At 43.5% G+C, this 27661-nt stretch overlaps 1 protein-coding gene across 1 annotated transcript in view; it reads left to right on the top strand.

Moving 5' to 3' along the window:
• The window catches only part of LOC147424332 (uncharacterized), a 112090-nt gene extending 91039 nt beyond the window's left edge, over positions 1–21051 (top strand). Inside the window, exons 7-12 of the mRNA XM_086500875.1 lie at positions 17289–17415; positions 17968–18027; positions 18253–18303; positions 18394–18555; positions 18733–18865; positions 20601–21051. Coding sequence (XP_086357001.1) covers positions 17289–17415; positions 17968–18027; positions 18253–18303; positions 18394–18555; positions 18733–18865; positions 20601–20941 — 874 coding nt within the window. The 3' untranslated portion in view covers positions 20942–21051. The remainder of the gene's footprint in view (positions 1–17288; positions 17416–17967; positions 18028–18252; positions 18304–18393; positions 18556–18732; positions 18866–20600) is intronic.
• The last annotated feature ends 6610 nt before the right edge of the window (positions 21052–27661 follow it).

Genomic DNA, 27661 nt, shown 5'->3' with positions numbered 1-27661 from the left:
GAGGAGATACGTAGGCTTTTATGCACATCAGAGCCAGTATACACAGTGGAGGAGATCACATCTATGCTGACAGTGACATTGCATGGGGCAGCAACAGAGGCATACCCACACACTCAGCCTGGTCAAAGACATTGTTCTGGGCACATGTCGACAGAGGAGAGCTCAGATACTGCGGGAGCTTGCATTGGGAGTGATCACCTATAGACAGTCTCGTATTGCTACACGACGACTAGTGCGACGGAAGAAGCGAGCTTTCTTGGTCCAGATGGAGCAAGATTTATATCAACTCTTCCTTAGTAGAGATTCAGGAGAAGCTTGGCGTCTATTCCATGAGCAGTCTCCCCCACCAGTGATTACTTCTACAGAGATATGGGGGTAGTATACAGCATCCTTATACACTGTACCTGGACAGACACCACTACGAGATCCACCACAACCATGTCCGGCCGCGAGCACCTTCTTTACCACTGAGATGGTAAAGGAGGCCATTGACAGGATGAAGACCAGACGGGCACAGGATCATGAGGGTTTGGTAGCAGAGCACTGAAGGAGTACGAGCGGAAGTGCGACGCGAGAGAGAGTGCGAGAAGAAGAGCACGATGATATGGTGAACTCGCTCTACTGTAATGTGTAGAGCATAGTGAGTTCTTATTAGGTTTTTACAAAAGAATATGTGTACATACCTGGCGGAAGGAGTACGAGCGGAAGTGCGACGCGAGAGAGAGTGCGAGAAGAAGAGCACGACGATATGGTGAACTCGCTCTACTGTAATGTGTAGAGCATAGTGAGTTCTTATTAGGTTTTTACAAAAGAATATGTGTACATACCTGGCGGCCCGCCCACTTACCTGGGCGACCACATTGGGCTTTATACCCCAACAACCTCCCACTTAAAGTCCAATGTGGTACTTTAAGTGTGAGAGAAGCTACTATACAAGCTAATATAAAAGAGATGTAGAGAAGTGATGTACTACCCTACACCTAACTGCTTGCGAAAATGCGCAAAGCTCTCTGAGGGAAGTCCTTTTGTAAGTAGATCAGCAGGATTTTCTGTGGTGTGAACTTTGACAAGCTGAAGTTGCTTATCCTCGAGCATTTCCCTGATGAAATGATACTTCACATCCACATGCTTTGTCTTTGAGTGATAAACTGGATTGCGAGCCAATTGTATAGCACTTTGACTATCACAATATAACACAGGCATCTCTTCTTTGATTCCCAAATCTGTTACTAGTCGATTAAGCCAAATTGATTCTTTGCATGCCTCTGATGCTGCAACATATTCAGCCTCTGTAGTAGACTGAGTAACACAATCTTGTAATCTAGAACGCCATGATACTGCTCCACCAGCCAATGTAAAGACATACCCTGACGTAGACCTTCGGTTGTCTAAGTCACCTGCATAATCTGAGTCTGTAAAACCCTTTACACTTAGCTCCTGACTCCCATAGCATATGCGCATACTCTTTGTAGCTTTCAGGTATCTCAATATTCCTTTCACTGCCTCCCAATGTTTCTTGCCTAGGTTTGACATGTATCGACTTACTACTCCCACTGCAAATGCAATGTCTGGGCGAGTAGCAATCATTGCATACATCAAACTACCCACTGCAGACACATGGAATCTTATCCATTTCAGTCTGTTCTTCCTCAGACACAGGACAATCTTGTTTGCTAAGTTTCACATATGGTGGCAATGGAACACTCAATGCCTTTCCCTTCTCCATATTGAAACGTTGCAAAACCTTGTCAATATACTGTGTTTGAGATAACCAAATCAACTTCTTTGATCTGTCTCTCTCAATGCGCATACCAAGTATATGACTTGCCTCACCCATGTCTTTCATGTCAAACGATTTTTCCATCTTTGACTTCAAAGCTGAAATTTCTTCCAAGTGCTTGCCAGCAATCAACATGTCATCCACATACAAAATAAGGATCAGCCAAATGCCATCCTTAGCCTTCTTTGTATATAGACAATGATCGAACTCACTACGTTTGTAGCCTTGAGAAAGCATAAACTTGTGGAACTTATGGTACCATGCCCTCGGTGATTGTTTTAAGCCATAAAGACTCTTTAACAACTGGCATACCAAATCTTCCTTGCCTTTCTCAACAAACCCTTCTGGCTGCTGCATGTAAATTTCCACATCTAAATCACCATGCAAGAACGTTGTCTTGACATCCATTTGGTGCAACACCAAATCTAATATAGCAACCAATGCAAGAAAGCATCTCAATGTAGTCATCTTGACCACCGGAGAGAAGACTTCATCAAAGTCAATGCCTTGTTCTTGCTTAAAGCCCTTGGCAACAAGCCTTGCTTTGTACTTTGGCTGACTATCATGAGCGGTGATCTTATACCTGTAAACCCATTTACAAGGTAGAGCCTTTTTGCCCTGTGGTAATTTAACTAGCTTCCATGTCTGGTTTTTATACAGAGCTGTCATCTCTGACTACATAGCCAATTGCCAATTCCCGGAGTCCTTCATTTGCACCGCTTCCTTGTAACATGAAGGCTCATTGCAATCAGTCAACATGACATAGTTCATAGATGGAACAAACCTATCAAGAGGTCGCGTGATACGTCCAGATCTACGCACAATAGGTGGCTCAGGCTCAGCCACAACCTGTGGTTCCACTCTATCCTGTCCTTGCTCCTCTTGAGCCCTGACATTTTGTCTTGCACGTGCAGGTCCATCTTCTTGGAAGACAACTCTTCTAATCTCCTCAACCCTCTCTGGTTTAGAATGATATTTGGCTTCATTAAAGTGAACATCATTGCTGCGGATAACCTTTCTGGATTCGGGATCCCAAAGTCTGTACCCCATCTCACCAGAATTACCATAGCCTAGAAAGATGCACTTTCTACTCTTTGGCTCAAGTTTGTTCCTAAATTCCTTTGGAACATGAGTATATGCCTCACAGCCAAAGACTCTGAGATGCTTGTATGAGGGCATTTTGCCTGACCATACCATCTCTGCCACTGAATCCTTCTGCAAAACCTTGCTAGGAGATCTATTTATAAGATGAACAACTGTTGATACAGCTTCAGCCCAAAACCCATTTGGCAGTTGTGCATTAGACAACATACTTCTGACCTTCTCTTGTATGGTCCTATTCATCCTCTCAGCAACACCATTTTGAGGAGGATTGTAAGGAGCAGTAAGTTCACGTTTTATACCTTTTGACTCACAAAAGTCTTGAAAGGCCTTTGAAACATACTCTCCACCATTGTCAGTGCGTAAGCATTTAAGCTTCTTGCCACTCTGATTTTCCACAAGTGTCACAAACGTTTTGAAAACACTAAACGCTTCATCCTTGTGCTTGAGAAAGTAAACCCATACTTTCCTCGAGTAATCATCTATAAATGTCATAAAGTAAGAAGCTCCCTCTAGAGATAGGTTAGGCATAGGTCCACACAAATCACTATGAACAAGTGCCAACTGTGTATCTCTTCTACTGCTTCTATGCTTATGTGGGTGTTGTGTTTGCTTACAATACAGACAATGTTCACAGAATTCAAAATCATTAAATGACAAGCCAGGCAAATAACCAGAACGAGACAAGATTTCCATTCCCATCTTGGACATATGTCCTAAACGGCTATGCCACAAAGAAACGTCCGGCTGCTCGATTACATTGATTACATTTTTAGAGACATTTGATACATAAATCATGTAAAGTCCTCCAGACTTTACTCCATGTGCTACTGTCATAGAACCCTTGGATATCTTCCACATATTCTGTCCAAAAGTGGTGACGTAGCCAGCATCATCAAGTAAACCTGTGTTGATCAAGCTCTTTGTAATTGCGGGAACATGTCTCACATTCTTCAGCATGAAAGAAGAGCCATTCTGAAACTTCAATTGAACATCTCCAACACCTAAGATCTCACATGTCTGCCCATTGCCTAGCCGAACATGATCTTTAGTGGTCACATAAGAGGTAAACCACTCCTTGTTTGGAGACACATGAAGTGATGCCCCTGAGTCTATAATCCAGTCACTCAGTGCATTTCCATCAGATGCTGTAAGAAGAGCTGAGTCCATTGTATTTTTCAAAAAGTAGATATCTCCTGACACTAGAATGTCATCCTCTGCAACAGTGTTTGTCACATTTATTTCTTGAATCTTCACTGAGGACTTGTTCTTCTCACCATGGTCTTCTGCTTTCTCTTTGCCTTTTTCTGCTTTCCATTCTCTGCAGTCTCTTTTCATGTGACCCTTCTTACCACAATGGTAGCATTCTATGTTACTCTTGCCTTTAGCACTGCGGGACTTGCTACGAGACTGATCCCTCTTTCCACCTTTGTACTTTTCTTTGGTCCTTCCCTTGACAACTAAGGCTGTTCCTTTGCCTTTGTCCATTGTCTATCTGTTGGTTTCTTCAGTAAGCAGACTGCCTTCTACACCTGCTATGGTCAAACCATCTGGAGGTGCAGAATTACTCAAAGCTGTGCGAAAAGTGTCCCAACTTTCCGGCAATGTGATCAACAGGAACATAGCTCTAACAGGTTCATCAAACTTGACACCTTGAGCTAACAACTGACTGTAGATGGTGTTGAATTCATTCAGATGATTGGACATAGAGGTCCCTTCTTTCATCTTCAAGTCAACAAGCTTCTTAAGCTAGTATACCTGTGAAGCTGCACTCTGCTTCTCATAAAGATCACTCAGCTTTGTCCATGCTTGATAAGCCGACATCTCGTCTGCTACATTGAAGTAAACGCTTTTTGCCAAAGTCAGCATAATGGTAGAAAGTGCCAATTCATCCATTTCGCTCCATTCATCTTCGTCCATATCTTCTGGTTTTATCTCCTTGAGCTTTATAGGTTTTATCTGCTTCTTTTGTACCAACACGTGCCAAATCTGCTTCTTCCACAATGGGAAATTGGTTCCATCCAGCTTCTTGATATTGTAAAGAGCAGTGTCCTGTGATCCAGCCATAGCTACGCTTCACAGTAGTTTACTTTCCTGGGAAAAATTCGGCAGAGTTTCCCCTGTAAACTGACCTCTGAACCAATATCAACCTGTCAAATGAACCAAGAAAGCTTCAGATTCTGCATAAATTTCGGCAGAGTCTCCTTTGTAAAATGGCTCTGGTGTACTAAAAAACAGACCAAAAAACAGCTCAAAAAACCATTGTCTCTCTAACACTGTAAGCTGTGGGTAAACCTGTCCTGCACGTGTACTGTCTCTCACTGTCCTGTAAGCATAGACTGCGACAATGCCTCAACGGCAGTAAAGCAAAGATGCAATCCCAACTGTCTAACTCACAGTCAATACATCCTAGCTGCCTATCTAAGGGTGTTCGAGGGATCGCTCCAAGACTTGTATCACCGAAAGGATCTCAACATTCGAGAATCCCCCAGCTCAATAAAACCTCACTCGACCCTCAACAAAGGTTGCAGTAAATCTGACTGTACATAGACTTCCCACAAAGTCATACATCCACAAATTTCCCACTATATGCTGTAACCGCTGCGGCGGTTGTTTGCTGCGTGACTCACAGCCATCAAACCCTCAACAGACATACATCATCTCTGACAATACATCCCATGTGGAAGTATCTGCAATGTCAGGATGGAATCTGGAATATCAAGCAGCAAACACAAGCTACCTGATGAACTAGTGGATGTTGCCTACAATCTGTGTAGATGCACCCGTGTCGTATGTGACACGCCTCCAAGAACTGTGAGTCGTCCTTCGATGTGTAGACAGCCACAAATCAGCACTTTGGGAGTGCCGATATCCTCAGCACCTGCAATCGTAGGCCGAAACCCCAAATTTGTAGAGTCGGATCTGCACCCGCCGAGACCACGTAGTCGAAAATGGCCTGTGCAGAACTTTGTCGAAGCCGAACGGTGGCCGAGATGACCTTAGAATGAAATTCTGAGAACCAGATCTCACTGTCGAATCTCACTCCAATCTGAGCAGGTGACTCTGGCTACCTGCAAATGCTGCCCCTAGCCTCGATCTGAGCTCTGATACCAGTTGAAGGAGTACGAGCGGAAGCGCGACGCGAGAGAGAGTGCGAGAAGAAGAGCACGACGATACGGTGAACTCGCTCTACTATAATGTGTAGAGCATAGTGAGTTCTTATTAGGTTTTTACAAAAGAATATGTGTACATACCTGGCGGCCCGCCCACTTACATGGGCGACCACATTGGGCTTTATACCCCAACAAGCACATTATACATGCTGGGGATTTGTTGGAAGAGATGATTGCACGGTTATTCAACCGTGTCATGTGTGAGGGCTTTCCTGAGTCTTGGAGATTATCTACTATTGTACCTATCTTCAAGATAGGAGACCCCACAGTGCCGAGGAATTACCGTACTATCATGGTAGGACACACATTGGCACGGTTGTATGCATCCATCCTTGAACATAGGCTGAGCAGTTGGGCAGAGATTATGGGCATACGGGCACCTGGGCAGGCTGGTTTCAGGAGGGGTTTCTCCACACTAGATCATGTCTTTACACTGAGAGCTATCATTGAGGAGGGTTGAGCACAGGGTAGACGGATTTATTGCAGCTTTGTAGACTTCCGCAAAGCTTTTGACACAGTACCGAGGGCCAGATTGATGCGCCGACTTATGGAATTGGGGGTACCCACAGAGCTGATATGGGGGATTATGGCATTGTACAGTTCAGTGATGGTCATGTACGCACATCAGAGGGGATATCTGACATAGTTCACTCCACTATCGGAGTGAAACAGGGATGCCCATTGTCCTCTACTTTATTTGGTATGTATGTTGATGAGGTCTCTGATTATATTGACAGAGGAGGAGATAGAGGTGCTCAGCTTGCAGGGACATGGATCGCTCTGTTATTGTATGTTGACGATATCGTGTTGATATCAGACTCACCAGAGGGTATGCAGAGACATTTGGATGCATTGCATAGTTTTGCAGCGGATAGTGGATTGTCTGTCAACCTTGGTAAAACCAAGGTCATGGTATTTAATACCACGCCACAGTTGGTTAGGAGATCAGCTGTCACGAGGACGTGGCAGTTATTAACCATGTCACAGAGATGTGGCAACTGCTAACCTTGGTTGTTGGTTTCTTTCCAATGGGGTTTATTTTATTTGTTTGAGACCCTCTTTTTGAAGTAGCAAACGGTCGGACATTGTATGGCCAATGTGAACGGTAGATTCACCCGCAGACGGGAAGTGGTCGGCACTGGAATTCGTATGGTAAGAGGATGTCTAGGCTCAGAGCAAAATCATATAGGTCCCCCCGTCGCACTTAGCACGTTGGTGGATACTAGGAAGTGAACTCAATTAAGGCGTAAAGTCAAGGTGGGACTACCAACAAAAAGTATGCGACAGTTGGGTCACAATGCACTTTTGGATGCGGTCCCAATGAGGATAGATGGTCAGAAGACCAGTGGGAGCCCAACGGAAGCATCTCCTAAAATTTAGGGAACTGCTATTTTGGGCCATGAAATGTGTTCGCGTCATTACCTCCGGTATGACTAGGGGAACACTTTCTAACTCTGCCGCGAAGTCAACTGGGCAACCGGTCAGGATATTTTTAAGCGGCAAGCCCGAAACGGGAAAATGCTTGAAAATGCGCCAAGTGTCACATTTTGGTGAACTTTCCTCTTGCAGAAAAATGGGCGCTGATTTTTATGCTGGGAGAGGCTTCATTTCAGCTTTTGTCACAGGTTAAGAGCTATGGAGTGCTTTCTTTCCCTCTCATGTACAGTGTGGTGCTAGGAGTGATGCCCTACACACTACACACTGCTCTCTCTCTCCCCTACGTGGAGTTATGTGATGCCCCACAAGAGGGCTACTCATTTGACTGATGTACAGTTGTGTGGGTTCATGCTTTTGTGCTGAGGCAAGAGCCTCCTTGAGCAGGAACAGGGGTAGCTAGCTGTTACTCCAAAGCAGGCACTGGTGAGGGTCATAACCTCACTGTACAGGTGCAAAATCAGCGCTGTGTATGCGCTGTAAATTCACTGTTTTTCAGCCGTACAGATGCCAGGATCATTGGGAATCGTGCCCCACTGGCAAAGGACAGTTAGGGGACTGTTTGGGGCTGAAAACAGGGCAAAAACCAGTAAATACAGCGTGTTGAATTTACTGTTTTTGGACAGGAATCAAAGGGTATACGACAGTGCAAGCGAGTTCCAGCAGGGGAATTGGTTTCGCGCAAGTTTTGGGGTTGTTATGCTGCCGAAATTTGGCCAAATCAAATGGTATCTAGGTGGATACACGTGAAGGATTCCCAGGACCTTACCTTGTAATTTACCCTCCTAAAGAATAAAGAAATACCGAAAGGGGCGCCAATTTTGGGGCCTATAGGTTGTCGGCGTCTGCTCGGAGCATTCTAGCTTCCGAGCCGTGTGTGTATTCAAGTGTTAACTCCCGACGCAAGTTCTCTTTGCAAAGTGCTCTGTGTGTGTGTATAAAGTAAAGAATTTCGGGTGAAAGCCAACGCCTACCGCCCTACGGGCCGGTTTCATGGTTCCATCGCCGGGACCTCAATCACTTTTTCCTCAAAGAGTGAGCCTGGATTGTTCAGGGTAAAGACACACAGTGCAAGAACACGGGGATAACACTATGGCCGACAAGGGGAAGGGAATTATGGAAGAGGGTTCCTCTCCAAAGGACAGGCAGGAGATTCCTATGGTTGTTGAGATTGGCGAGAGCTCACGGCCACGTCAGTCTGTACCTCCTGTCAACGTGAATGTCCCTCCAATAGTACAGGGCTTTATGACAGGGCAACTTGAGGATGATGCGATTAAGACTCAGTTAGTTGCCGCGGTGAATGTCTTTTCGCAGCTGGTGCAGAATCCGAGGTTTATGGAATTCTTGCAAGCGCCACCAGTGCAACAGCAAAATAGACAACCTACGCCGCGTACGGAGCTTGTTGAAGCTCAAGCCCAGGTACTTCATGAGGCGCAGGAGGAAAGGGAACACTCGCATGTTGCGGAGTCGGGGGCTCCAAAGCACGTTCCTCCCGTGCTTGAACAGGTGGCTAGAACGCCTATTCCACAGGTTATGCCAGTTCAGCCCGCCCCCTTTCAGAGCCAGCATGTTGTCTTGAATGGACAGGGAGCTCGATACCAGGCTATGCACTCAGTTTTTCCACCACCCACGGTACATCCTGGGTATTTCGGGGGTGGATCAGTGTTCCAAAGTATGGCTGGTTATGCGTCTGGAAGTCAGCCGTACATGCCAGGAACAATGTTCGGGGGTATGCAAGGCATCATGCCAAACCCCATGTATGGTACTATCGGCATGCAGCAAGGTTTCCACGGCAACCAGGGCCAGTTTGGGGTGCCACAGGGTCATTTTGGCATGGCTGGTTTTTCTGGACAGCAGCCAGATATCGCACCTCTGATGCAAAATGTGAATGGCCAACACGTGCCGATCATGCCTAGTACAGTGCCCATGTTGCAGACCATTCCGTATGACAACTTGGGGGCACTAGAGAAGCCGAAGGCTTACAAAGAAGGTGGTGCAGCGGTAAAGTTCAGTACCTTCAATGGTTTCGAGGATAAGACAAAGGCACTCACTTTCCTCCAGCAGTTTGATACAGCTTATGCGGGAGGGAATTTTACAGAGGCCTCGAAGGTCAGGAAAGCTGCCACTTTCTTAAAGGACAATGCGCTTACATGGTGGACGACATTGTTAATGCAAGGACAGGCACCCGCCACTTGGGTTTACTTAAAGCAAATGTTTGCATCTGCTTGGCTATCAAATGAATTTGAAGCCGATGTCCTGACAGATTGGCACCAGCTTACGGCAGCTTCGTGCAAGAGCTTGCTGGAGTACAATAGGAGGTTTTGTAAAGCATTACTCTCAGTGACCTCCTACAGATTTGTGCCATTGATAGAGCAGATAGAGAAGTATTGTTGTGGGCTGCCTAAAAGGCTTCGCGATTACTGTACAAAGAATAGAGTGGCTACCCTTACTCAGCTTATGGAAGTTGCGAACACTGGTCTTGCCTTGTTGAAAGGAGAGGACAGTGGATTTCCGAGCAGTGACAAAGGAGGGCAGCAAAAGAAAAATTCAGCGAAGAAGCCCTTTGTGAAAACGGCTCCTGATGCGTCACAGGGGTCTGAACAGGCCACCAAAGACAAGGATTCAGCTGGGACTTCTGGAGCGCAGGCAAAGAAACAGAAAAGGAAGCCTTTTGTGCGCAAGTCGCTCGAGGAAAAGAAGGTCCTAATGGCTGAGAACAAATGCTTTATATGCGAGCAGCCTGGTCATATTTCTATAAATTGTCCACAAAGGAAAAGGCCAGCTCACTCAGAGGATAAAGAAGACCAGAAAGGCAAGAAGCCAAAACCCACGGCAGGTTTAGTGCCAGACATGGTGGGTGACAGGCTCAGCACAGATGCCAGTGAGTTATGCAGGGCATGGGGTAAAGTTAGGGATCAGACGGCACTCATCTTCTTTGATCCAGGTGCCAAAGCCAACTTTATCTCACCAGAGTTAGCTATGAAGCTCGACATCAAAGCTGAAGAGATGGGGTACACAGCAGAGGCAAGGTTGGCATTTCTTGGCCACTCAGAGTGTGTTACTCCCATCATTGGAAAACTGTGTCTGCATATTCAGTCGTATGTGGACACTGAAGAGTTTTACATCATGCCGCTGGAAGGTTGTGACGCCTTGTTGGGGATCCCGTGGATGTTCCGAGTGCATGGAGTCTTGGATGCCTACAACAAAAAGATCACTGTACAGCATAGGGGCAAAACTCACATCTTGGATGTAAAGCTTAAAGGAGAGTCAGTCCCTATTGTATCTGCTTCTGCTATCACTTCTGTAATAAAGAATCATCTTTCTGTGTACTTGATTTTTGCACGTGATGTCTCAGATAGGGGTCAGTCAAATTTATCTGTGTTAGATAAAGAAAGGTCAGCATTTTTGCAAAAGTTTAGTGACTGTTTTTCTGATTCATTACCGTCGCAATTGCCGCCAGAGAGACCTGAGGACCATCGGATAGATTTGGTGCCAGGGTGTAGCCCACCAAATAGACCTCCCTACAGGGTTAGTGCGGCGCAGCAGAAAGAGATTATGGGCCAGGTTGAGGAGTTATTAGAGAAGGGGCTGATTCAGCCTAGTTCTTCACCCTTTTGCTCCCCAGTGCTCCTAGTGCAGAAGAAGGATGGCTCATGGCGCATGTGTATTGATTACCGTGCGTTGAATAAGAATACCATCAAGAATAGGTTTCCTATTCCTCGCATTGATGATATTCTCGATCGTTTAGAGGGTGCTGCAATTTTCAGCAGGATAGACCTGAAGAGTGGGTACCATCAGATTCGTATAAGCCCAGAGGATGTGCACAAGACTGCGTTTAGAACGACATTTGGTCTTTATGAGTTTCTAGTGATGCCGTTTGGGCTAACAAATGCTCCTGCCACGTTCAACAGAATGATGGACCGGATTTTCCGCTCGCATCAACAGTTTGTTGGAACATTCTTCGATGACATGATTGTGTATTCGAAGAATGAAGAGGAGCATAGGCGTCACTTGACCATTGTGTTCGAAGAGCTGCGCAGTCACAGGTTACTTGTCAATCCTAAGAAAAGTGAATTCTTCCTCGAAGAGATCCACTTTCTGGGCCACATAGTCTCAAAGGATGGTGTAAGAATGGATCCCGCAAAGGTCGAAGCTATCAAGACATGGCCAGACTTGAAGACTGTGCACGATGTCAGAAGCTTCTTGGGATTGTGTTCCTACTATAGAAGGTTTATCAGAAATTTTGCAGAGATAGCATCGCCTCTTCACGCATTGCAAAAGAAAGAGGTCACTTTCAGATAGACCCAAAAAGAGATTTCAGCTTTTAGTCTCTTAAAGGAAAAGTTGACTTCAGATCCAGTTATTGTTTTGCCAGATCTCGGGAAGTCATTTATGGTCCAGTGTGTCGCGTGTGGCAGTAGCATCGGAGCAGTGCTAATGCAAGATGGACGGGTAGTAGCCTATGAAAGCCGAATTTTGCAAGGGCCAGAGAGGACTATGCAAGTCTGTGAGAAAGAGCTCTTGGCCGTGATTCATGCGCTTTCTAGCTGAAAGCACTACCTCTTAGGTGCTGATTTTGTTGTCCAAACAGATCATCAGACCTTGCGATACTTCTTGACACAGTCAAAGTTATCTGAAAAGCATATGCGATGGGCAAACATTCTTTCCATGTTCCACTTCCAGATTATGCATGTGGAAGGCAAGAAGAATGTTGTGGCTGATGCGTTATCAAGAAAGCCACAAATTTCAGCTGTGTCAATTCCTTATCATCATGAGTTGGATGACATGAAGGAACAGTATACTGCTGATGAAGATTTTGCAAGGATCTTTGAACAGTTACAAGAGGGGCAACATCACGAGCACTACCTCCTCAGAGATGGTTTTATGATGATGCATGGCAGACTTTGTGTCACTAGGCCACTGCGACATAAGGTCATGGAAGAGAGTCATGTCCCACCGTATGCAGGGCATCGTGGCATTGATGCAACAGTTAAAGCGGTAGAGACGTTCTTCTATTGGCCTACCTTGAGGAGAGATGTGGATGCCTTTGTGCGAGCATGCATAGTTTGCCAAAAGGTCAAGTTTGACAGGCAAAAGGCACCAGGGTTGTTACAACCACTGCCGATTCCGGATAAGCCATGGGAAAGCATTGCTATGGACTTTATCTTTGATCTTCCAAGGACGCCAACACGGAATGATGGTATATGGACCATTATCTGCAGGTTCAGCAAGCAGGCCCATTTTATCCTTGTCAGGAAGAAGATAAAATCTGATCAGATGGCACGCTTGTTCATGTACAATGTGTTTAAGTACCATGGTATGCCACAATCGATTATCAGTGATCGTGATCCTCGCATGACCAGTTTGTTCTGGAGAGGATTGTTTGAGAACATGGGCACTACGCTCAAGTTTTCGTCTTCGTTTCATCCACAAACTGACAGACAGTCAGAAGAGGCCAATTCTACTGTCTTAGATCTGCTGAAATGCTATGTGTCAGATAATAAGGGCAAGTGGGAACAGTATTTGCCTATGCTTGAGTATGCGTACAATAATACGGTGCATTCGTCTACTGGCAAAGCACCTTTTGAAATTGTTGAAGGCGGCAAAAAGGTTCCTCCCATTTTGCATACAAAGGACAAGATCTTTGAGGCAGATCGATATGTTGAGAACATGGATGAGATGTATAAGAAGATTAAAGTTGCCTTGGAGAAGACTCAGGCAAAACAGAAAAAGGCTGCTGATCGTCACCGTCGTGAATTGCTACTATCACCTGGTGATTGGGTTCTCTTAAGGTTCGAAAAGGCAAGGTTAAAGAAGATGAAGGGCAAGGAACGGCTGTTTCCTAAGCTCAGCATGCGATACTATGGGCCTTTTCAAGTGCTTGACAAGATCAGCGATGTGGCTTACAGGCTGAAACTGCCTGATGCGTGGAAGATTCATAATGCGTTTCACGTGAGTCTTCTAAGACCCTTCGTGGGTGATGTGCCAGAAGATATGCCAGTTGAGGATCAGCCAGAAGTTGAGGAACTTGATGAGATCCTGGTACCTGAGCAAGTTTTGGCACATAAGGACAGAAAAGTTAAAGGACAAGTTGCAAGACGTTATTTGGTGAAGTTCAAGAACTATCCACCTATGGATGCAAAGTGGATGGAAGAGCATGAACTGTCAGAGTCACCAAATGTATTGCAGCTTTACCTTGAAGCCTTTGGGTTACAGCCTACTTATGCCCCAACCCAACGTGTGCAAAGGAGGGATAATGATAGAGCTAGTACATCAAATGTACATATGAATTCAGTGCCATAGATGGAAATGGCAAAAGTATGAAGGCCTCATTAAGTCATTTGTATCTATGTATGTTACGACCTTTCTTGCGGATACATGCGATGATAAAAGAGTGTTAATAGCACAAGATCATCAGTGGCGTGTATTTATGGTATGCAATCGAGGACGTTTGCGATTTCAAGAGGGGGGTATGTCACGAGGACGTGGCAGTTATTAACCATGTCACAGAGATGTGGCAACTGCTAACCTTGGTTGTTGGTTTCTTTCCAATGGGTTTTATTTTATTTGTTTGAGACCCTCTTTTTGAAGTAGCAAACGGTCGGACATTGTATGGCCAATGTGAACGGTAGATTCACCCGCAGACGGGAAGTGGTCGGCACTGGAATTCGTATGGTAAGAGGATGTCTAGGCTCAGAGCAAAATCATATAGGTCCCCCCGTCGCACTTAGCAAGTTGGTGGATACTAGGAAGTGAACTCAATTAAGGCGTAAAGTCAAGGTGGGACTACCAACAAAAAGTATGCGACAGTTGGGCCACAATGCACTTTTGGATGCGGTCCCAATGAGGATAGATGGTCAGAAGACCAGTGGGAGCCCAACGGAAGCATCTCCTAAAATTTAGGGAACTGCTATTTTGGGCCATGAAATGTGTTCGCGTCATTACCTCCGGTATGACTAGGGGAACACTTGCTAACTCTGCCGCGAAGTCAACTGGGCAACCGGTCAGGATATTTTTAAGCGGCAAGCCCGAAACGGGAAAATGCTTGAAAATGCGCCAAGTGTCACATTTTGGTGAACTTTCCTCTTGCAGAAAAATAGGCGCTGATTTTTATGCTGGGAGAGGCTTCATTTCAGCTTTTGTCACAGGTTAAGAGCTATGGAGTGCTTTCTTTCCCTCTCATGTACAGTGTGGTGCTAGGAGTGATGCCCTGCACACTACACACTGCTCTCTCTCCCCCCTACGTGCAGTTATGTGATGCCCCACAAGAGGGCTACTCATTTGACTGATGTACAGTTGTGTGGGTTCATGCTTTTGTGCTGAGGCAAGAGCCTCCTTGAGCAGGAACAGGGGTAGCTAGCTGTTACTCCAAAGCAGGCACTGGTGAGGGTCATAACCTCACCGTACAGGTGCAAAATCAGCGCTGTGTATGCGCTGTAAATTCACTGTTTTTCAGCCGTACGGACGCCAGGATCATGGGGAATCGTGCCCCACTGGCAAAGGACAGTTAGGGGACTGTTTGGGGCTGAAAACAGGGCAAAAACCAGTAAATACAGCATGCTGAATTTACTGTTTTTGGACAGGAATCAGAGGGTATACGACAGTGCAAGCGAGTTCCAACAGGGGAATTGGTTTCGCGCAAGTTTTGGGGCTGTTATGCTGCCGAAATTTGGCCAAATCAAATGGTATCTAGGTGGATACACGTGAAGGATTCCCAGGACCTTACCTTGTAATTTACCCTCCTAAAGAATAAAGAAATACCGAAAGGGGCGCCAATTTTGGGGCCTATAGGTTGTCGGCGTCTGCTCGGAGCATTCTAGCTTCCGAGCCGTGTGTGTATTCAAGTGTTAACTCCAGACGCAAGTTCTCTTTGCAAAGTGCTCTGTGTGTGTGTATAAAGTAAAGAATTTCGGGTGAAAGCCAACGCCTACCGCCCTACGGGCCGGTTTCATCAGCACCTACATTCACATATGGGCAGGATAGTATGGAGTACACTGATGCATACACATATCTTGGGGTGGTCTTTAGTGGACCGAGGATCACACTGAAAGGGGCAGCAGACACTAGATTGACTCGTGCCTATGCAACCCTAGGCGGTTTGGAGAGGATTTGTTTGCAGGTTCAGTTCCAGGAACCTCGAACAAAGCTCTGGCTCTTCGACACTTTGGTCGCTCCAGTTATACATTACGGGGTTCAGGTTTGGGGATCGTCTGTTGATAGTGCTGGATGGAGTAATATGGAGAGACCCTTGATACTTATGATTTCTAGGCTGATTAGAGCCAAGGCCTCAGTTCCACATGACATCATACGAGCGGAGCTGGCTGCCCCAGGTTGAGGCACTCACCAGATCAGTATCATTTGTACACAGCTTATGGGACACCACCAGGGACAGGTATGCTAGGCTTGCTCTTGAGTCATCCAGACAGCTGGCATTGCAGGGAGATACATCATGTTGGTATGCACAGATGAGCTCATGGTTTCAGAGGCATGGTTTCAGGCTGCCCCCTTTCCAGTATTCTCTTGATGCACCATCTTTGGCTCTTACACGGATGGAGAGTGCTAGACTCATTCGGCAGGATCTTATCCAGCTTGATAACAAGAGGACATGGATAGAGCCATCGCGGGAGTTGGGTACGAAGAGGGCTTTCTATAGAGAGCATCTTCTCCAACTCACGATGGATGGATTTGTCACACGGCCCAGCTACATGGACACACATCTATCTCATGGGTTACGATGTGCCATAGGCCAGATTCGCACATCTTCACACCAGCTTGGGATTGAGACAGGTAGATTCAGAGGCATACCAGCAGACAGTAGGATTTGTTAGTTATGCCATGCAGAGCTAGAGACAGAGTTTCACTACATATGTCACTGCACAGTCTACTATGAGATACGGGGACGCTTTCATTGTTTATTCAGAGATGGTTTTGACTCGTTAGATAGAGTCATGAGATATCAGGATCAAAGGTGTCTCGGATTATTTCTACTTGAGATACAGAGACATAGAGACGCTCTATTGAGACTCGAGAGGGCAAAGACAGAGACAGTCCCAAAGACGCATCTCAGATTTCTTTAGTCTGAGTACCACAGAAGCAGAGGGGACACCACCATCACAGAGCTCGGTTCCCACCCATACACACACCAGCGGTACTCTCATTGACCGAGCTATAGAGTTGGGGAGATCGAGACGACCGCGACTGAGGAGGGGAGCCACGCAGCACCGGCGGAGATTGCGGAAGAGGATCCACAGGATTCTAGCACAACACCCAGAGTGTCGACCAGGATAGACTCCATGCTATTGCTTTATTATACCATGGTGACACTTATCCCCATTTTGTACCTTTTTGGCATGATACCATTGCTCAGCCTACCAGCCACCCATAGGAGTCGGTAGCACTCCTATCTCAATTCTTTGTTTGTAGTTTTCTTTGTTTGTACCCAGACTTGGTACTAGACTCATCATTGTAATCAGTTGGTCTCATAGGTCATTTTGGCCTTTTGTAGACGTTAATATATCATTTCATTTCATCTCTCTCTCTCTCTCTCTCTCTCTCTCTCTCTCTCTCTCTTTTTTCCCCTCCTCCCACTTTCTTTGCAAGGGCATGCAATGATGTTCTTTCAATGTGGCAAACACTAAAAAACGATTTCTCTTTGGTTACAGGAAGAGACTTCACAACTTTTATTCTGTATGGTCATGTATCTGATTTAAGTTAGCAAATTGTCACTTTGGATTGTAGAAACTTTGAGGCATAGAAAAATTGAAGAGATTTTTACTTCTCAAACCGCTTTGTTTTCGCAGACTGGAGCATTTGTTAAGGCCATTGGATTGTAAGAAGGTTTCGTGGGTGTATTGGTTCAAAAAAGTTCTATACTATCAAGTCGCTTTTGTTTATGTGGCTACCCGTCTTGCAACAAATGTGTCACAGGCTAGTTCTATAACCTTTTTGAGTTCTATAACCGTTTGGTTGTTGAGGGTACCTTTGTTGAGCTTCTTGCTATTGCGTGTTTTTTTTCCTCCCACTGACCTTTGTGTGCACAAGGCTGATGAAGCCCATCAAGTTTGTAGTGTTTAGCACCAGATTTGCGCTACACAGATAGCTTTGTTATAGCTTCTTGCTGTTGCAGGTTTTTCATTTCCAGTGACCATAGTGTGTGCAAGGCTGAGCTCATTTAGTTTGCAGTGTTTGGCATCAGATTTTGTGCTGCACAATAGTTTTGAGGCATTTTTGTATGGACTTCATGTTGCAGTCGTAAAGGTAGAATAGTGTATGGCAGCTCAATTAGAAGCTTGTGAAGTCTCAAGGAACTAGAATCCTTTTTTAATTCTGGTAGGATTATGTATGCAGTCCGAACTTAAGATAAGCAGACACTTGAGCTTCTGGCAGGTTAATTGATTATACAAAAATAGCTTATACTCTGAGCACAGTAGATGTCAACCACTCAATGCAGGAGCTAATTGTTTCAGCTGGTTTTTGTAGGCATTTTTGGCATTCTTCCTTATTGATGATCTTAACATGAGAGACTCTGCAAAAGCTGTGGTAAGATTTATTTATACACTATCCTTATTGATGCAAATTTTTATCAATGTTTGAGGCCTCTGAAACTTTAGGGTTCAGGGTCACTTTATTGTTTGAGGGGTTCTGAATCTAGACTTAGGGTCGTTTTAGGTATTAAGTAGTTTGTGAGATGGAAAATACTGGCCATGATAGAGTCGGATAGTTTTTCCTCTAAATTATATGTTGACATTTATATCTCATGGCAAGGTTCCGGCAACAATGTATGTCAGCAGCTTCGTTGTGTCAATAGGATTGCAGGTACAACTACTTTGAACATTAATAAAAAGATTTAGTTAGTTCAGGAATTTTATATTCCTTGCGTTGATATGTCTGGATGGATGGTTGCAGGAGCTTGGAGGCTGGACCGGAAATCGGATAAAGTTTTATTTCTCATTAGGCTCTAGCCTTTGGATGGTTTCTGGAGCTTTGATTTACCTGCTAACCGTCAGCACACGGAATTTTGTTTTCCCACTGTCCGTGATTATTGGAGTGGCGAATGCTTTGATGACAGTACGTTTTTCATTGCAAAAAATGAGTTTTTTCCTCGAATTTGGCATCACAATCTGAGATCAAATCCAATGCAAAATTATCCTCACTATTTTTATATGGATTTTCCAAGGTGGCTTATCAGTCTTTGAATGAGCTATTAGTAAATATGTTTTGCTAATAATGCTACGTTACTCTCAGGTGACAGCTGTGAGCATGGAAGGCATTCTTGTGGGGTTGGATCTCAGTGGATGTGCCTTTGTTTACGCTTCTCTCAGTTTTCTGGATAAGTTCGCCTGTGGTGCTGCTTTGTATGTGATTGAAGCTTTAAACAGTAAGTATGCAGCTCAGGATTCTTTTAGAAGATAAAGTAAATAGTCAACTAGTTCATAGATTTTCTGCAAATCAGTTTTTGGATATGTCTGGTCTTACGCAAAGTTTGCCTTTCAGAGACATTTATATACTATTTCTTTCTTTCTGGTAACAACCTTGGGAGGTCATATCTATCCTTATCATAGTACCCGCTTTGTCTTTCAATGTGAACAAATGACAATGATTTATTGTGTTTTGTGACTTTACAATTCTAATGAATTGTGGTTCTCTGCCTTTTGCTCCATTTCAAGGCTGAAAACATTGCTGTAGAGGAGGAACTTGAAGAGGGAGGAGGGAGAGAAAGGAGGGAAGGGGGGGTCGGACAATTGACTATAGTCACAAGAAATGTTTCATGTATTTCGTCATGTTGAGTTTCTACCAGATACAAGAATTAGACATATAAAATGCCCATGTATCATGGAAAGAACAAAAGCTGTATCTGTTCAATGCTCACAAAATGACGCGTGATGTCATCAATCTAATCCTGTGCCCATGCCTCCTATTTGCACAAAAAACATTTTCTGTATATATTATGCCCAGCCTGAGATGTCGGCAGCTGTAGGATGAAGTACATAGATTAGCAAGATAGTCTCCCTCAGCTCTCATAGCCATGTCCCCTCTGAAGCCCCTCACTGTCAACTGTGGATAGTACGTCTCCCTATCCCAAGCCCCTGGCTCTGTATTGGATTCTATTGTGGGTAGTCGTCTCTCCCTTCTCCTGAGAGTGCCTGTAGGACGCTATCTCTATGTATCTGTACCCCCCATCAAGTACAATTTTAGGCATTTCTGGTCTGGATATTCCTTGATCCTCATCGAAGAGGTCTTTGTTAACATATCCAGAAGTCCAAAATAATCTATGAGACCAAAGGCGGTACAAGCATATGACTGGCGATAAAGTCATGTGTATTTGGTATAAAAATGAAAATGAAACTACTTACTGAGGGGTACTTGGAGTTAAATGTGGAGATCAGATACAACATGAAGTCATGGTGATAATTTTTTTTTCCTTTCGTGAGGAGAAAGGGGGGGGGGGGAGAGGGGATATATATGGTGGTATTGCATGCTGCTCGTGTATGGACCCTTGCGGTCTTGGGTGTCTGGAACAACTAGGCTGTACAATTTGATATAGTATCCCCTCTTTAGGGTGCGACTGGGTGATAATGAAAGTCAGCCAACTTCCTTTCTATAGGCTTAAAGTGCCACCAAGGCATTTTAACTGGTGCTGGTGAAAAAGTTAATCAATTGTCTCTGCATGGGCTCTCTGTTAGGGGGCTCCTCCAGGGGGTAATAGGGAGCGCCCCATTGCTGATCCATGTACTCCATGACTCATGAGAATGAAACGTCCTTAAATGTAGAGGAACAAGGGTCACTGTCATTTATAAAGATGCTACAATTTTCAAACTAGGGAGGGCCATAGTAGGTTCAAATGGGTGGTCTATCTTGTTAACCCCTCTTTCTAATTACCCCTTTTGGCACGTCCTAAGTCGACCTGCAGTTTGTGATGATCTGGTTCTAAGGTGATCATGCATGTGTAAGAACCTCTAATTAAGCCGATTATTGAAAAGCAGCTCTCTGAAGTAAAGCATCTCTGTGAAATAAATTGAGCACCTTGCAACATAGAGCTACCCTGAGCTTCTTGTGTGGATGCCAACCACCTCCATGTAGTAATGATTTCTATGTTTGCTTGTCTTTTCCAGCTGCAGACAAGCAAGGCTGCAAGCCAGAAGCTTTGGGACGGTCACCATGCAGCTTGTCTACCGTGCGAATGACATTGGCATTAGTACCAGCAGGGTCTGCCCTGTTGGGAGTGTGTGTCACATTGTTAATGGATTTGAAAACTTCAGTGTCTATAGCTGAGCTGGAAGAGCCCTTGCTTTCGACTACAGAGCACTGTCTGAAACAATCCGCTTACTCATGGAGGACGACCGGCGCAGACCTACGCACCCTAAAAGGAGGATCTTGTAAATGGAGAAGATACCAACATAGCTTAGCGAGGTGGTGCTGTATAGGACAGAATGTGGCCAATTGGTTGTATTAATGAAGGGTTGCATTTTGGGAAGGGTTGATTTAGCCCATTCCATTTGGCATATGAGCAAATTCTTCCATGTATTCTTTGGTTGTATATAAGCATTCATTGATGTGTGTGTATACATATGCCTATGAAATACACAGCTCTACACAATCTTATTGGTTAGTGTTCAAAGAAATTTTCTAGGAAGCTTTGTTGGAATATGTCCATCCATTTGTGGAAGATGATTAACTGCAGATAATGGAGGATAATGGAGCATTGCTAAGAGACTATCTTACATAGAAAATGATTATCCATGTTGTATAGTACAGAATGTGACCATCTCTTTATTGGTTGGGTGGTTTACTTGAGTCATCCCATTTAGGCAAAAGCTTGGTATGTTCTTTTTGGGTGGTAAAGCATGTTGGAAATTGGGTTGTAGGGAAACACGATAGCTTGGAGAATATGAAGAAGCTCAAGGCACACAACAGATAGTGTATTGCTTAGTGCATAAATGAAAGATAAGTTAGCCCTAGAGTGATAGGTGTATACACAATGCACGGAGGAAAAAACCTCCTACTAGGGGGAAAATGCCCGGGCGGTCCTAAGTGTGTTCACACATATCACTACCACATATGTATGGTAACAAATCCTTCCTAGTGTAAAGGGAAGTGTCGTGTCCGAAGGACATTTTAATACTTTTTTAGTGTTTCAAAGACCATTCAAAATCACTTCAATGAATGAGAGTTTGGATATGTGGTAGAAGTCAAAGTCGGTCCTCTTGACAAGCCCTACGCAATAGCGCGAATGGATATTTCTAGTAATTTTGAAAAATTCGAGGTCTCTAGATCCGAAAAGCTATTGTTTGGGAACGTGAAACAACTGAAACTTAAGAGAGTTCTCCGATGAAAATACTTTTTGCCTATTTAACGAAACTAAATGATTGCTTTCTGCAAATTTTTGAAACATGGGAAGATTAGTTTTTTTTGTGTCACCAAACAGTGGAGAATGTTGGAACTTCCTTTGCTCTGGCCATGGTAGAGCAACTGGTGAGAAGATGTTGAGAAGAAGTAGCTTTGTGCCTCCATCTACATTGTGCGCATGTGTGTTTGCAAGAGCTCAAGCTCTCTCCTTCTCTATCTATTTACATGGTATTTGAGCTTGGTTGTGGTTAAGGCCCTATCCATCTGGGAGCTGATGTCTCTAGAGGGGTGAGTCAATCAGTTGGTAAAGCCTTTATAATGTCTTGGCACATGTTCTGCACTCCTCTCATGCCTCGTAAATGGATGCTTTGTGTCTCGCTTTGACTGTCAGTGTAGATGATGTTGGTAGTGTCCTGTCCAACACCCAAATCAATCATAAGGCGTGTGAGCCATACACATTCGACCATAGTTGTGCAGAGTGCCTTGTACTCGGTTTCACAATTGGAAGTGGCTACATTAGGTTGCTTCTTGCTCAACCATAATATGCAAGAAGCAAAACCACTTGTGGACACTCGCATGTCAAAACAACCAGCCCAATCTGAGTTAGAAAAAGCATGTTTATTTTGCGGCAATGATCTCTCCTTGGGATAAAACAATCCAAGATGTGTCACTCAAGTAGCGAAAGATCCTCTTGAAAACCTGCCAATGCTTTTGACTGGGCTATGCATAAATTTTACTGACTTGTGAGATTGCAAATTGAATATCAAGCCTCGTATTGCATACATAAATAAGACATCCAACAACAGTTTGATAAAGAGTGACATCAGCAGGATCATCGGCATCATGAAGACTCAATTTCAAATCTATTTCCATGAGAGTAGTAATATATTTGCAGTCCTCAAGTCCAAACTTACATAGCAATGTAGCTTGTTTGACACATGGAAATACCATTTATCACTGCTTAAATTGTATGTCCAAGTCAATCCTTTTCAATATCAAGTACATCAAGTAAATCTACATCACTAATAGATTGATTCGTAGCATTTTCTGAACCCCCTATAGGTTGTACATTTGCCTCATTGGAATTTACATTCAAGTTTCGATCATTAAAAAGAGGTAACAAATTGTCATAAATGTCTTGTGAGCTTACATTATTATCTTTAGTACATGACAACAAGGGTTGAACATAATCTTCCACAAACACATCTTGTAAAACCAAGATACGTTTTGTTTACGGATGGTACAACTTGTAATCATTTCTTTCAGTAGTGTAACCAACAAAAATGCATATAACATCTTTATTTTCTAATTTTCTTTGTTGCGTTTGTGGCACCAAAGCATAAGCCAAACACCCAAAAATACACGGATGTGATGAATAGATGGCTTCTTATCATGTCATGCTTCATAAGGAGTCATAGACTGCAAAGCTCTTGTATGACTCTTGTTAAGTACATAAGTAGCACACACATGATAGCCTGAAGCCAAAACAAATGTAACAAAGCTTGACTCTTGACTATACATCATGAAGTGTCGAGCATGAAAAAGAAAAACAACTCGTGGACACTTGCGTGTTATAACAATCAGCGCAATCTGAGTCCAAAAAAGCATGTAAATTTGGCAGCAATGATCTCCCCTTGGGATAAAACAAGCCAAGATGCAAATGCAACTCAAGTAGCGAAAAATGGTCTTAACAGGTTGCAAATGCTTAGACCCTAGGCTATGCATAAATCTGTTGACATGTGAGACTGCAAACTGCATATCAAGCCTCGTGTTGCATACATAAATAAGGCATCCAATAGCAGTTTGGTAAAGAGTGGCATCGGCATGATCATCAACATCATGAAGACTTGACTTGTTTCCATGGGAGTGGCAATAGGCTTACAATCCTCAAGTCCAAACTTACACAGCAATGTCTCTATGTAACGTATTTGACGCAAGGCAATACCACGATCACATTGCTTAAACTGTATGTCCAAGTAATGATGCAACATCCCCAAATCTTTCATCTTGAAAGTAGCATTCAAATCAGCCTCAAATTCAGTAATGTGTGTCTTAATCGGACGAGTGATCAACATCCACATATAGAACAACAATGAGAAGTACATCACGCTCACATTTTACATGCAAAGTGCTTTCTGTTGGATTGTTAAGAAAGACTTGTTTGACCAAATGAGTGTCATATTTCTCATATTAAGCACGAGGAGAGTACTTCAACCCATTCAAAGCTTTCTTACATTTGCACACTTTATCCTCTTATACTTTCTTGACAAAACCGCGAGGCTGCGTTACATAAACTTCCTCAAATATGCCACCATTCAAGAAAGCAGTAACAATCTCTGATTGATGTACACCCATCCAAAATGATCTGTCAATGCACATAGAAAACGGTCGTACCATAAGTGGAGAAAAAGTCTTTTCACAATCTATGCCTTTTCGTTGTGCATTATCCTTTGCAACAAGTCGAGCCCTCTAGCGATCAATCTCACCATCCCGCTTGCGTTTCAACTTGTAAATCCACTTCGTACCAATGACCTTTTTACTAGGAGGTAAATCACATGAATTCATGTGTCATTTTCTATAAGTGCATCATACTTTGATTGTATGGCAACCATCCAAGTTTCAAAATTTTGTGCTTCATCAAAAGACACAGGTTCCTTAACATCACACAAGCTAGAAATAGCCAAAGCATAACATTCTCGTGCATAAGATGCACGATGAGAACTTGAACGAGTACGACTACACGAAAGGTGCATCCAATTTACTATCACGCAAAGTATGTACCAACCATTTTGGCATACCTCTAGCTTGCTCATTTTGAGCCCTTTCCACATTAAGTATGTATATCTGCATCAGAAATTAGCTGATTTGTAACATTTTCAGAAACCCCCAAAAGCTGTACATTTGCCTCATTAAATTTACATTTAAGTTTCAATCACTGAAAAGAGGCAACAAACTGTCATAAATGTTCTATGAGCTTACATTATTGTCTCTAGTACATGACATGACAGCCATGGATGAACAGAATCTTCCACAAACACAAGATCACGTGAAACCAAGATACGCTTTGTTTGTGGATGGCATAACCTATAACCTTTTCTTTCAGTACTATAACAAAAAAAATGCATTTGACAACCTTATCATTCAATTTTTTCCATTGCGTTTGTGGCACCAAAGCATAAGCCAAACCACCACAAACGTGCATGTGATCAATAGATGGCTTCCTATCATGCTATGCTTCATAAGGAGTCGTAGATTACAAAGCTTTTGTAGGACACCTGTTAAATGCATAAGTAGCATACATGATAGCCTCAAGCCAAAATAAATGTGGTAAAACTTGATTCTTGACCATACATCGTGCCATTTTCGTAAATGACCTGTTTTTTTTTTTAGCAACATTATTTTGTTGAGGTGTATACGGAATATTACATTGGTGTTTTATTATCCGACTAGTCAAGAATGCATTAAAATCATGAGAAATATACTCTCTCCCTCGATCTGAACGAATGGTATCCATAGTACATTTTGAGACATTTTCAGCCATAGCCAAAAATTCTTGAAACACATAAACACTTTGGATTTAGCTTTAAGTGGATACACCTATGCATTCCTGGAGTAATCAGATCAATGAAAGTCACGAAGTAAAGGTAGTTTCCTAAGGACGGAGTTTGCATAGGCCCACAAACATCACTACGCACAAACTGCAACTTGCATGTAGTTCTAACTGAACCATCCTTTGGAAACTTCGAACGTTGTATCTTACCTAAAATACAGCCTTCACAAACATGCTTCACAGGTTCTTCAAGAGGTTGCAAAGAAGCAACCATATAAGATTTCTGCAAACGAAGCAAACTGGCAAAATACAGATGCCCAAGACGTGCATGCCAAAGTTTTGTATCTGAAATAGCCTTTGAATTCACAACCGTATTTGCAAAATTCTTCCCACACTTTTCATATAAAGTGAGCTTATACAACCCACAACATAAATGCCAGATGCAACAATTTCATCATCGAAACTAAGATCATAAATTGTACATCTGTCATCCAAAAATTCGACAACAAGACCCAAGTCTAGCAAATACAGACAAAAGGTTCTTCTTGACCTAGGTACATAAAGTGCATCAACAAGTGTGAAAGAACTGCCATTCGTAGCAGTCAGCACAATCTTTCGAACTCCCTTGACCGGATAAGAGGCATTGTTAGCACAAGTGACCGAGTTCCCATGAGGGACATCCTCAAGAGAGGTAAACAAGTCACGATGAGAGGTAATGTGCTTTGTAGCACCACTGTCTAAGTACCACACATGAGCATTTGCAGCAACTGACATACATGCATCATGGACATAAGGATCATAACTGCACTTTGCACTAAAAGCCCATTCTGCGTCTACACCAGCATCATAATCTCCTTTCACAAAAGACTCTACAATAGTTGTACTTGTAGTGGAACCAGACTCTTTCTTCTTAGCATCTTTTGCCTTCATTTTGGGACACTAATTGATCAAGTGATATTGAGATTTACAATTATGGCAAATCGTCTTCTTTTTGCCCTTTTCACAAGAATTCCCAGACAAGATGTTACTAGCAAAGCATTGGAAACAGGTGATTTGCTACTCACCGAAGAACCATGAGAAGTGGCTACATTGATGTTACCACTTTCTCTTTGAACAACAATCTGCATAATGCATCAAACTTAAAAACTTCAGGATTTCCTTAGGTCATGAGTCTCCAAGTACTAGCAAAAAATTGGTAAGAATCTGGCAAAGCATCAAGAACAGTCTGCATGAGGGAACTGTCAGAAATGACTTCGCCGGCAGCAATAAGTTGCTCATTAATATCCTCGATACCAGCAAGGAAAGTGTCCATTTCATCTTCCTCATGCATGGTCTTCGACTCCAGCTCTTTATGCATCAATGCAATTTTAGCCTCATTACGACTCGCATAAAGGCATGCCAGATTATCCCAAGCCCGTTTTGCAGATTTAGTTGAACGATTGTGAGGAGTAATAGTGCGCTTCACAAATAATGCAATCAATGCATGAGCTTGTGCATCTGTAACATCCCAATGAGATTGCTCAGCCATAGGCAAAACAACTCTCGCAGCAGCAATCGTGCCACCAAAACCTCAGCATCGCCTATATCCTCAGAACCAGGGCGTACATCAATACCCGATACAACATTCAAACACCCTTTGACACAAGAACATATTGCATCAATGTAAGCCCACATTGGGTAATTGTTCCCGTCCAATTTATCCTCATCAGCAAACATCTTGAACACATCTGTGTTGTTGTCAGTCATGGCAAGTGCCTGCACCTAATGTGAAAACTGTCCGAAAAGAGGAGAAATGAAGCGAGACCAACACATGCTATGTAACAAAACCCATAAAATATTTTAAGGACATATTATGCAAAAATGACACTGATAAAAATTTTGCACAAAACGATAAAATTGTAGTGGAAAGGGAGGCCAAATGGAAAGTTTGAGCAGACCACACTCAAGGAGTTCTCTCTCAAAGTATTTGTCGATCTACTGATGCTCACCAAAGCTCACCCAAATCGGAGAAAGCAAGTAGGCATGTGCTGGCGATGTTGGCAACTAAGCCTCAAAAGGACGCAACGTGCTCTGATACCAATTGTTGCAAATAGGGTTGCAGAGAAACACACATAGCTTGGAGAAGGCGAAGAAGCTCAAGGCATACAACAGAGAGTAGTATTACTTAGTGTGCAATGGAAAGATAAGTTAGCCCTAGAATGATGGGTGTATATACAATGCGGGAGGAAAAAAACCTCCCGACGGTCTTAAGTGTGATCACACTCAGCACTACCACAT

Source organism: Adiantum capillus-veneris, chromosome 25, assembly GCF_014529385.1.
Source record: "Adiantum capillus-veneris isolate H3 chromosome 25, ASM1452938v2, whole genome shotgun sequence".
NCBI classification, from domain to species: Eukaryota; Viridiplantae; Streptophyta; class Polypodiopsida; order Polypodiales; family Pteridaceae; genus Adiantum; species Adiantum capillus-veneris.
This window is presented reverse-complemented; position numbering and strand designations above follow the sequence as displayed.